Source organism: Sycon ciliatum, chromosome 6 (assembly GCF_964019385.1).
Source record: "Sycon ciliatum chromosome 6, ocSycCili1.1, whole genome shotgun sequence".
Classification (NCBI taxonomy): Eukaryota; Metazoa; Porifera; class Calcarea; order Leucosolenida; family Sycettidae; genus Sycon; species Sycon ciliatum.
The window spans coordinates 20,553,310-20,566,390 of NC_088648.1; the positions used below are offsets into that span (position 1 = coordinate 20,553,310).

At 51.4% G+C, this 13,081-nt stretch overlaps 1 protein-coding gene across 1 annotated transcript; it reads right to left on the reverse strand.

The window, feature by feature from the left end:
- Positions 1-250: 250 nt before the first annotated feature.
- LOC135819613 (uncharacterized) lies at positions 251-7,875 on the reverse strand. Its single transcript, XM_065332849.1, has 5 exons — positions 7,563-7,875; positions 2,436-2,633; positions 1,874-2,008; positions 1,262-1,343; positions 251-986 (listed from the first exon to the last, which is right to left on the reverse strand). Exons 1-5 carry the CDS (start codon positions 7,652-7,654, stop codon positions 861-863), a joined length of 633 nt encoding a protein of 210 aa, XP_065188921.1. The 5' UTR covers positions 7,655-7,875; the 3' UTR covers positions 251-860.
- Between the last annotated feature and the right edge of the window lie 5,206 nt (positions 7,876-13,081).

The window sequence follows — 13,081 nt, forward strand, 5'->3', positions numbered from 1 at the left end:
ACGGAATTCGCGTTATGAGAAGGATTAGCAAACAGAATTCGCACATGCATGATGTTGACACGATATACAAGTACAGCGTGGTAAATTTATGACTGCCCTGACACGAATCCGCGATTCGTGTTCCGACTACTTTTCCGAACGAAAACTGCGAAAGTTCGCAATCCAGTTCGCGACCTGAAAAATGTTTGCGAACGCGAACACGAATTTCGTCTTGCTAATCCTCCGTAATATGTCCACGCCTCTAGACAGCTGTTTCGCTCCCTGCCGGAGCTCATCAGTAGAGGATGATAATGATATCCACTGGGGGTAAAAAAGAAACGTGTCCCATTCCAAAGTTTTTAGAATTTCTAATAGTACTAGAATTTTTCTCTATTATAGCTTGCTATATCTTGATTACATGGCAAGTGCTGATAGAAGTACTGAAAATACATGGTTAACGTATGGTGCCTACGTAAAGGCTTAAACTCCACTCCATCCCAGGGAATAATTCAAATGCAATTTGGCGAAAACTTGAAATAGAAAACAGTGCACAAGAACAGGAGAGAATGATAATGCCACTTTCAGTAAGGGCGATCGTTGTTCAAAATATAGCTATGCCTTGCTAAAGGAGCATATGTATAAGAGAGAGAAGAACATGTTATACCACCACCAGGTAAGAAGCATTCGAAAGCTGCGGGCGGTTGAGCGCAGCATTTCAAATTTATGGGGGCATTTCAAATATTTATAACGTATATATCCACCAATACCTGCCAAGCCTGAAATCACACGGCCTGCTTGGCAGTTGGCTTCGGGTCCTTGTCTTCAAACGGTGGTGGGTCGTCCCTGAAAGAGCCCTCGAATGTGGTAGGGTCGGCAAGTATCTACGCACGGTCACTAGGGGCAGTTATGTTCACGGATCCAGACTTTTGCTTGCGATAAGCTCTGAGGTCAAGAATGGCGAAGATCAGATGGAGGAGCCAGCAACCTGAAACTATCCAGGATCCTATCTGCATACACACAGACAAAATCACCAATGTGCGCAAGCTAAGTTCCACATCAGCAGAGAATGCCGACCGTTACAGGGCAATGGCGAGACTAGTTGAGAACTTGACAATACAATCTAACTACCATTCGAAGCAGGAAAGCAACACACAAACCAACTTTGGTGAATCGACTGATATTCACAAGAAAGCATTCCTTAAAGTCATCACACTGTTCTCTGGCCAGCTTTCAAGATAGGAAGTGGGGTCTCTTCAGCCCCTCCCCTTTCAATTGGACTCACCTGAGCGATGTTCAGTGTTGGGAACCATTCGTAGCCTGGAATATGATCATCTAAATGTCCTAAAGTGATTGTCTTGCAATTCCTGTTGAAAGGAATTTTTGGAGCCGCACCACCACATGTTGCCCGACACAAACACAAACAAGTAGATTACAATCAGGCGACAGATTATAAAGACAGCTTTATCACATTCCGATGAAGCGGGACGGGGGGGGGGGGGGTGCTGTAGCACTTGCTAAAACACAAGCGGAGAGAGAGGTAGACCTGATCTAGCTTATGCTGGATGACAGAGTGAACGAGGGAGGGAGAGAGAGGGAGAGAGAGAAAGAGAGAGAGACAGACAGACAGAGATAGAGTGACACACACATGCAAGAAGCACAGACAGGCAGATGTACAGACGATTGGACAGACAGACGGACGGACGGACAGACAGACAGAGACACAGAGACGTAGATTAACAGCGGAATATAGCTATCAATTTCGATAGATAGACATATTATACCTAGGTAGATAAGTTACACGACGGATATATACATAGATGGATATGTTTGATAGAAAGGTAGAGAAAAGCCAGAGAGATCTACAGACGAACAGACAGTATCCAGATTCACTTACGGGTTTCCCTCCTTGGTATCGCTCAGGTTGCCGCAAAACACTGATATGCCACCTGATATGATGATTGAGGCGACGAGTGCCAAAATCAGCAAAACGATAAGGAAGATCACCTCAGCAATGACTCGACTGCTATGGCTGTACATACACAGAAAACACAACAAGATTGTGCTCTATACACATGAATCCATGTACAACGGTACATGTATGCAAGAATGCATTGATTAAAACCTGCACCCGGCACAAAAACATGGGGACGTGGATTGCCTCTGCTATGATGGGTGTCTGGAGGGGGGTGGGGGGAGGGGAGGTGGATTCAAAAAGCCATCTCACTATACACCACTAAGGAAACAGACTGAAGGCAGCAGACACAATCACTTTCTGTCACCAGTGCACCCAACAACGAACTCGCTGGCACACACATGCACACAACATGTTTATAACCAGATTCTAGCAGTGGCGTATGCTCTGTTTGGATAATGTCTACATACAAATACCCTGCTTTGAAGAATGCTGCGTTCATTACCTAATTAAAAGCGATTGTGGTTGCTGCCGCGAAACTTACTTATCAGCTGTTGCTGCTGCAATGCTGCGAATGAAAACGATCGTCAAGAGTATGGCAAGGAGGATGGATATACACGCAAACACAACTGTGAAGGTACAGTTGGCTGCTGGTCCGGTATAAAAGTGGTCCTGGCGTGCCTTCGTGCCCCAAAGGAGGCACGTGCTGCCTACGTTGGATACGTTCTTGCCAACCTCTACCCTGTGAAGGAGCATTTCCAAATTGCAAATGAATGCAAACGCACACATACACCCGTGTATCACACACACACACACACGCACACACACACACACACACACACACACACACACACACACACACACACACACACACACACACACACACACACACACACACACACCTGTCCTGTCCTGTCCTGTAGAGTCACTGCCGCAAAAGGGTCACGTGATCCCATCACTGGGAAACTTGAGAAGAGAGAGAGAGAGGACACGACGCTCGATGACGCTCCAGGTGCACGGGTAGTCGCATCCGCTTGCCGCATATGCACACGTGCTGGAAGGCTGAGCGCTCCTCTGCTGTTGGTCTATGAGCCACCCTTGAACAGCGATGCCTTCCCCGTCCCCGGACACCGCGAAAGCAGCGACCACACCTGTCACAATGCGCGGCACAACATCCCTCCGCCGGTGCCGACGCTCCGGTAGTTCCAGGTGGCACTGCGGCATCCACCGTTGAGGCACACACATGCCGGACCAAGCCACCGCGGCTTCTCAGCCACCGCCCACACCGCCCGCACTGACTGGCGCCCCGCTGCTCAGACACAGGCCGCGCACGCTCCTCCAGACACTTATGCCGAGCCATGTCTCCTTTCCGTGCAAAATCCCGTCCGCATACCGTACATACCACTCGGGGCGGAGGCTCAGGCACATTGTCAGGCTCTTGGTAGGTGCTGCGCCACTCCGCGCGAGACTCACATGCAACATCATACCATGATGCCTCCACGCCACGGGCACGTAGATCTCGGACAGCGCAGTCCTTCCATCTGCGGCGTGGGCCATGTGCTGGGCGACGCTGCAAGAAGGAGCCAAACAGTACCTGTTTTGGGATGCGGTTGTCCGGCATCCGCGCCACATGCCCCAACCACTCCAACCGCCGATGTGCAATTTTGTCTTTAATCGTCTCGGAGTCTCCCCAGCGCACCAGCAGCTCTTCGTTGGTGATGTGTTCGTCCCACATCCGGCTTCGAGAGACCCCGAGGATGGATCGGATGCACCTCATGCTGAAGGTTGAGAGCTTCTGCAGGTCATGCTGAAGGGGCGTCCAGCACTCAGAGCCATACAACAGCAGGGACAGAACGCAAGCATTGAATACGCACCGCTTGGTGTGCATCAGCAGATGTGGATTGGAGAATACAGACCTCCGAAGAGCACCGCAGGCCCTGGAGGCTTGGGCAATCCTTGCGGCGATGTCCCGGGACGAACGGCAACCGCTGTCCACTACAGAACCGAGGTATTTGAAATGCGGTACGCATTCCACCTCCGCTTGACCAAGTTGGAGGGGAGCGCGGTCAGTAAGCGTGATGCCGGGGCCAACAACTACAAACTGAGTCTTCGTTGCACTGATGGTCAAGCCGAATCCCGACGCCACCTCGTGAAGACAGCACAATGCTGCCCCCGCTCCAGACCGAGTCGTAGCGAATAAACAAGAGTCGTCAGCAAATTGGGAATCTGTTAGGCAATGGTGTTGGTCGTCACGGCGGGGTTTACGGTATAAATCGCTGCTGTATGCTGAGCGGAGCTCGAAGCCAACCCCGTCAACTCTCCTGACGCGGTGTTGCCACTGGGTCATCACGGCCCACATAAAGATATTAAAAAAAACCGGCGCCATAGAGCACCCCTGGCGAAGACCATTGCCAATGCTGAACGGGTCTGATAATATGTTGTTGAACTGCACCGATGCTGACATGGGGTCGTGGAACGACCGGATGATGTTGATAAGCTTTTCTGGTACTCCCGCACGGCCGAGGACCTGCCACAGACACCCCCTGGGCACTGAATCATAGGCCTTCTTCAGGTCGATAAACACAAAAAATCCCTTGGCCTGATGTTCGATTGACTTTTCCATGAGCTGTCGGACGGTGAAGATCATGTCAGAGCAGCCACGCCCTCGCCGGAACCCGCACTGGGACTCAGGGAGAAATTCCTCCGCGAATACCTGCAGCCTTCTCTGAAGGACACTCGCCAAGACCTTGCCGACCACATCCAGCAACGCAATGCCCCGCCAATTGTCGCACTGCGACAAATCTCCCTTCTTTGGAATGGGGATGAGGGTAGCATCCGCCCACTCCCGCGGAACGCAGCCATCTCGCCACACATCTCCAAACAGCTCCATGAGCTTGTTGTTGAGCTCCTCGCCACCGAACTTTAGCAACTCTGGCTGTATCCTCGATGAACCAGCAGCGGTGCCATTGCGAAGTCGAGAAATGGCCTTGGAGATCTCATGCATGGTTGGTGGTTCCTCAAGGCTCGACACTACAGGTCGCTGCTCAACGCAAGCCATGATATCGGGGTTGTACGAGCTCTCTGGGTTCAGGACAGATGTGAAATGCCTCTGGAACCGCTTGCATTGATCCTCAGTCGACTGGCACAGGTTTCCATTCTCGTCCTTAATGGCGGAAGTCTTGCACGGAGTTAATCCCTCACATGCAGCGTGGATAGCATGAACGCATTTCCAGACGACTGCCCCGTTGAAGCGCGCCTCTGTTGCCTCCTGTGCCTTATTCAAAATCCAAGCCTCTTTGGCATTTACAACGGCTGCGCGCGCTTGCGATCGAGCAGCCCCGAAGCTGGCCCAATACGTGTCGCCCCTCTGCTGACCGTGGGCAAGCCACTCCGCGTAGCACTCATTGCGGGCGCGCAGAAGGGGCTGTATGGTTGCAGAGTTGTCATCATACCAGTCGGCCTGACGGCGTTCGCTCGGGCCCAATACATCAGCGGCTGTGGCAACCACGGTATTGCGCACATGGGTCCACTTCTCCCCAACGCTACCATCGCTGCTCCAGCAATCTCGCAATCCAGTAGATAAAGCGGCACGATACTTGTCCGCGGTGGTCACGCAGCGCGGGGGGCGACGTCCCACATCGTTGACGTCTTGTAACGTGGATGCGCAGGAATCCGATTGATCATGCTCGGCCACCGCCTTACTCCGCAGCTTGCCGACATTAAATCGGCGCCCCCGGCTCGCTCCACGTCGGGCAACCCCCACCGGGCGATGCGGGAACTCAAAGACTATACAAAGCAGCTGGTGGTCACTGCCACACTCAGCACCACGAACAACGCGCACGTCCCTGCAAAATCGCCGATGATCCTGACGCATCAAGATATAGTCGATGCAGTGCCACTGCAGAGAGCCGGGGTGCTGCCACGTCCGCTTGAAGATATCCCGCTTGGGGAACCAGGTGTTGCAGATCCACAAATTATTTATTGCTGCAAACGACAGTAGCTCATCTCCAGAGGAATTCAACTGTCCAAAACCATGCATGCCGCGCACACCACTCCAGCCATCGTCAGCTGTTCCTGAACCCACACGGGCGTTGAAGTCTCCAAGCAGAATACAGCAGTCCCTGTCAGGAACGCCAGCTATTACCTCCTGCAACTGTTCGTAAAACTGATTTTTGCTGGCACGCGGAGCTGCATAAGTCGGAGCATACGCACTGACTACCGTCACCCATGCGACTTCTCCCCCACGCAGGGCGAATTTGAGACGTGCAGTGACAAGACGAGGGCCCACAGCCCGCCAGACCGAACCACCATTCTTCCACGCGTCTGTTGCAAATTTATTGAGTGCCAGGGCGACTCCTTCTCCTCGTCTGTTGCCCGGAGCTCCATCGCCAGGCACGGGGCGACCCGAACACAAGATAGTAAAACCGTCAACGACATAAAATTAATGTCATCGCCGAACCAGTGTGTCTCCTGCAATCCAGCCGCCGCCACGCTCAACCTGCGCAGCTCGGCAGCAACACGACGACATTTCTTGTCCTCTGCTACTCGGCCAGAAACGCTCGCCGTAGCTACGCCGCCACTCCTTTCCACAAGGGAGCGAACATTCCACGACCCAAACGTCAAGCAGCGCCGTCCCTCTCTCCCACTCTTCTCCCTCTCCTTGACGTACTTCATAGCTTTTCGGAGCTGGATGGAGATATTCCACTCGGGGGCTCGTCACACCACCGCGAGTGGCGACTTCGGGCGCAGCAAGAGGTGGCGGTATCAAAAAAACTCGCCTCGTCCTCCTGCTACGTGGCTCCCGTCGTCGGCAGCTCACTGTCTACGTACTGGCCCTGGAGACAACCCTCAAGGGGTCGCTCCAGGCCTCTCTTTCGCCCAAAAGTACTCGAAAAACAAGAAAAAGTCAGGAGCAGAAAAATTTCAAACTGCCTCCTTGGGCAGCTTACTGAAACACACACACACACACACACACACACACACACACACACACACACACACACACACACACACACACACACACACACACAAGTGATTTTACACATAAGAAGAAATATGTGCAATAATCCTGCAATCTCATTACACGATTTTCTTACGAAAATTTATAGTTGTAGCGACTTCGGGGCAGTGTTAAGTCAAGTATACGAAATCTGACAGGTTCGTCTCCACCAGTGCTTGGAGCGATTCTAAAGCTTGTTCTTTTTCGCGCAAGCCATGGAAGGGCTTGCTGGCAACTGCTCTGACTCAACATGATTGTCGGACATGAAGTGGAGCTCCATTCCAGTGCTTATTTCGGTCCCCCCCCTTCTACACACACACACACACACACACACACACACACACACACACACACACACACACACACACACACGCACACACACACACACACAAACGCACGCATCCATACACCGGGTTATTACACCCGAATGCACACAAAGAAAGACATGCATTTGAGCGGTACAATACACATAACAATCCCCAAGCAAGTTATTCCCGATGTCTCGGGTTGCGTCTGCCTATCAGCTTGCTCGGTGACACAACGTCGGGACATCATCTCCTTTCTCTCGTCGTGTTTACCTCTGCAATGCCCTGAATCAACTTTCGCTATCCTGAGTGGTGATATAATTCATTCGAAAGTTTATTTACCTTTCTGTAACTTGCACGGACTTACCTCGAAGATGTTATGGCGTATATAACCATCACAGAACCACCTCCAACCGCCAGGTTCAGCACAAGGCGAATTATTAGCGAAACAACACCCATCCTCTACGTTCGGTTGAACGGTGGATGCAAATCACAGCCTCACAGAGATGTGCAGCAGACGAAGAAGAGAACTGCAGATCTACGAAGCACCCAGCTCTTTCCCGGTTTGATGCTCATCGAGTCCCGTGCTAGATGGAGCAAGTGCATGATTACAGGCTGTAGGTGTATGTGACCCCAAGGCTGCAGTCATGTTGTGGTGGGACATGCCATAATAATGATGGCATGTCCCCCCACAATATATCATAGTGTGCAATATAATGGGTGGCTTACATAATTATATGATTTTATGTGTCAGTGTTGTATGTGTGCTGCATTTCATAACTCTACAGAGAACACCCGCCTATTGGACTCTCTGATCATGCTGTCGTCCAAGTTGACTTTCCTGTGAAGCTCACCCGTGAGCCCAAGACATCGCGTAGAGTCTGGCGATACCACCGCGCAGACTGGGAGCGGCTTGCCCACTTCTACCGAACAACAGACTGGGAGAGCATGCTCGGACCTGAACCGGATCCTCTTGGTGATGTTGTCGCAGCTGAGATCCGGCTGAGATCCTGAACCGGATCTCAGCTGCGACAACATCACCAAGAGGATCCTCGAAGGAATGGCACAATTCATACCCAACAGAGTTATCTCATCGCGCCCCTCCGACCGGAGTGTACAGCTGCAGTCAACACCAAGCGACAGATGTGGCACCAGATGCGCTCAAATCCCGACAGTGCTGATAAGAAAGCACACTACCGCACAGCTGCAGCCTCTGCACGCAGTACCATCCAGCGAAACAGAGAACGGCATATTACCATGCTCCGGCAGAAACTCACCACTGGTGAGTCCACTATCAAGCGTGCGGGTGGCAAGGGCCGCAGCGCTGATATACCAACACTCCGATCTGCTGATGGAACTGAGTACACAACCAGTCAGGAGAAGGCCAAGTGCCTTGGTCAGTACTTCGCCGATAAGTGCAGCCTCGGCCCACAGGACTTCAATGAGGAATCTGAATTCCCCTTTGTCCAGCCTCGCTCCCAAAGCCGTCTCCTAAGTATTCGCTTCCGCCCTGCTGAGGTCCGTAAATTGCTGAGGGCCCTTGATCCTTCGAAAGCGTCAGGCCCTGATGCAGTTCCGGGCAGAGTCCTCAAAGCCAACGCTGAGCACCTTGCAGTGCCACTATGCTTGCTCTTCCGCCAGTGCATGACGTCGGGGACACAACCACAGTCTTGGAAAGTGGCAAGTGTCGTCCCAGTCCATAAGAAACGGTCAAAGTCAGCCCCATCGAACTATCGGCCCATTTCCCTCCTGTCGCTCATCTCCAAGACAATGGAAGCAGTTGTTAACCGTGCTCTCACCAACTTTCTCGAACGAAATAATTATACTCTCAAACCACCAGTTCGGTTTTCGTCGAGGGTTAGGACCTGCTGATCTCCTAACAGGACTACACCACCAATGGAGCAAGATAGCAGCTGCTGGCGGTGCTGTACGTATTGTTGCCGTCGACATTGCGGGGGCCTTCGATAAAGTCTCCCACGCAGGTGTCCTTCACAAGGCAAAGGCTTACGGAGTGTCCGGGAACCTCCTCAAGTGGCTCCACAGCTACCTGGCGGATAGACGAATCCAGGCCGTTGTGAGTGGACAAACCTCACCTAAATTCCGAATCAGCTCAGGTGTGCCGCAAGGGAGCATACTGGGCCCCACTCTGTTCCTCCTATATGTCAATGACATGGAGGACCACCTCCCAGCCACAACCCAGCTCGCCATATATGCAGATGACACCACGCTTTATCAGTGCATCCCATCCCTGACCGCTCTCCCAGTTGGCCTAGCGCAGCTCCAGACTGCTGTGGATGCCTTAGCTGAATGGGGCCAGAGCTGGAAGATCGCATTCGAGCCGACAAAGTCGCAAGTCTTGACAATTTCGCATCACCGTCAACCCTGGCCGATTCCTCCAGCCACTTTCAATGGGGTGGCCATAGAGGAAGTGGAGGAGCTGAAGTTGCTCGGAGTGCTCTTTGATCGGAGCCTCTCCTTTCGCTCCCACATTCGACAGGTTGCAGTCCGTGGTCACCAACGTCTTGGCTTCATGAGGAAGGCCCTGCCCATTCTCGACAGCAAGGCCAAGTATGCAGTGTATCGCGGCTTCGTCCGCCCAGTACTTGAGTACTGCCCGCTTTCATGGTTGGGTGCGTCCCAGTCTACCCTGAACCAGCTGGACCGGGTACAGCACCGAGCCCTAAAGCTCATCGGCCCAGGGTCATACCTCCCAAGCCTCACTGTTCGGCGTCAAGTCGCAGCACTCACATTCCTGTACAAGCTGCATTGGATCGACGGTCCCCCAATCCTGACCACCATGACACCACCGAGGGCAGTTGCAAACCAGCACCGGCGCTCCACTCGCCACCAGCAAAAGAACCAGCACCAGCACCAACTAGCACCGACACTGCCCGCCGGAGCCCGTAATAGTGCTCTCCGATCATTCCCCCATGCCACGATCCAAGACTGGAATCGTCTCCCATCTGCCCTGCTACGCAACCTTCCCACGCAGAAGGGAATGCAGGCATTCAAGGAAGGCGCCTACAAGTCGCTCCGCAGCCGAGACTGGCGTTCAGCCACAGATGCCCTCTGAACACTCCCTGAACACCCTCTCTGCTTGCACCCTGGCTCCCCCCTTTTATTTATTTATTTTTTTATTATTTTTTTTATTTATACAAATAATCTACGTGGAGATAAAAGTTTAATAATAGCAATGAAAAGTATGAATGCCGCAGACATCACCACGCAACATGACAATTTGTTCAAGGTTTGGTTTTGTGTGTTTCCAAAATCGATTTTCACGTTCCGATCATCAGTGGAAATACGGAACTAAAGAGATCAAGGGAAAAACAAAGGTTAAAAATCCAAAGAAGTGTGACACATGTAGCTCTACGGTCCGGCACAGTGGCAGTCATGCACATGATGCAGATCTGACAATACATGTACCGTCAGGGGCGGATCCAGGAGGGGTTCCAGGGGTTCCGCGGAACCCCCTAAATTTCGTGAATGTACTACTGGCAACCATCTGCGTGTCCATGTACATGTAGATCTACATGTATCCGACTGAGCTACTAGCATTCAGTTTTGAGTCTTTTGACTATACATGTACTGGAACCCCCCTCTAGAGATCGCTGGATCCGCCGCTGGTACCGGTTAATTAATGTCGCCGCAATCACCTCAACGTCTCTGGAAAGCACACTCCAAAACCATTCCTATGGATCATTCTCGTTGCGATGGGATAGTCCGATCCCGAGGCATCCCTATCCTGATAATCCAGTGTGTCTGTCAAGGCGAGTGATTGCACGAATGCTATTAAAGTGTGAGGCTTCCACGGCGAATACCGGTACTCAAAGTATTCTCATCATCAACGGGAACGAATACAGGCACATTGCAAGTGCTACAGTAAGCGGAGGCAGTGGGTGGGGAACTGCTCGACACACCGCGACACCGCGGAGTGTGTAGAAAACGTGCACCCAGTTTCACTGTCTGTTGGATTCCCACTAGTAGTAGTATGGTTGTGCTGCTGAAACCAGGGAGTAGTAAAGTACCGGTATTTTACTACTCCCTGTCCCTGCAGCACACAATTATGTCATCGGCGCATTGGGCAGCCAAGCTGAATAGATGAAAAACAAGTCACATCACACTGCTACTGTAGTATCCCTGCCCGACCGGAAGCAGTACGGAACTAATACGGAGCTTGCCTGATGTATATTTAGTGTATCTCCGTATGTAAGCGTACGTCGTCTGCTGCATAAAAGCGGCTGCGCATTTCTGTTTTGATGAAGAGAAGATTAGATTAGATTGGATAGCAATGAAAGCTAACTCGAAGAATAAGGATTCAGCCTCTAGGTGAGCACCGGAGAGAAAGTCAGTTATTTTGCCGCTTCTTCTTTCACGAACGAGTATATCTCAGGTGTGTACCTGAAAGTAGAATAAAAGTAATTGTTGTTGATTTCACCGCGCCTACCACTCGGCTAACCATTACATTGGTGGCAGCGGTGTGTTTTTGTAAAATAAAACAACGTGATTCGACCCCAGACCCCCATGGCTCAACCCGCTGCAGCTCCGTGCGACGAATCAAGATGAGAATCGTGTTTCATGCTTTCCTGGGCCTGGCCGATGGCGATTCCAAGCAACCCGCTACCTACATGTATACTACCGGTGGTGATGGCGAAGCTGATGAGGACGACGACATGCAGGCTGCTGACCAAGACAAGGAGGGTATTCCCCAAGACCAGCAGCGTTTGATTTTTGCCGGCGCGTAGTTGGCAGACGGCCGAACCCTGAGTGACTACAACGTTCAGCAGGAGTCCACTATTCACTTGGTACTTCGTCTCCGTGGTGGAATGCAGAATTTCGTCCACACTCTTCCTGGCTAGACCATCACTCTTTACGTTGCGCCAAGCGATGCTATCGACAATGTGAAGACCATGATTCAAGACGAGGAGGGAGTGATCTGTCTGACGCCGAGCTAGCCGCTCTGAGTGACCGGCCCAACCAAGATAAAGATAAAACCTGGCTCGCCCTCCGCCAATACTGGCCATAGCTCCAGCCGCCGCCGTGGTTACTAACGCTGATTCCAGGTATGGCATTTTCTTTCCTGTCTTCCTTCAGTCTCCCTTTTCTCTTCAGTCTTCCTTTATGCGAGTGTGTGAATCCAGTTTAGTTTGGTAGGCGTCTGATCATGGTGAGCCACGGCTTACCCAGCTAACGTGGGACAATGTGTGTGACAACGCCCCTTATAGTTATAGTGTATTCAGTTAGGTTTTTTGAACTGCGATGTTCTTGGCGGGTTGTGCCAGCGTTGTGCAGCAAGAGTGCTGTAGTTTTTCAGGTCCTATTTGGAGGACAGTTCTTTCCCCTTTTGACCCCGTGAGATGGTGTGAACCTGGTGTGCTTTTACTTCTACTTTATGATTTGTTATCAGTTCATTTCTTCTGTCTACTCTAAACGTTATCATTTCCGATATAATTTGCCATCTTCCGGTTGACGCTGTTGTTCGTAACTCCTCACTAATTTTTTGAAAATCACGAGGGCGTGATTATCTGTAGGAAGGGAGGGTGTAGTATCCCTGCCCGACCGGAAGCAGTACGGAACTAATACGGAGCTTGCCTGATGTATATTTAGTGTATCTCCGTATGTAAGCGTACGTCGTCTGCTGCATAAAAGCGGCTGCGCATTTCTGTTTTGATGAAGAGAAGATTAGATTAGATTGGATAGCAATGAAAGCTAACTCGAAGAATAAGGATTCAGCCTCTAGGTGAGCACCGGAGAGAAAGTCAGTTATTTTGCCGCTTCTTCTTTCACGAACGATTATATCTCAGGTGTGTACCTGAAAGTAGAATAAAAGTAATTGTTGTTGATTTCACCGCGCCTACCACTCGGCTACCTATTACACTACCAAAC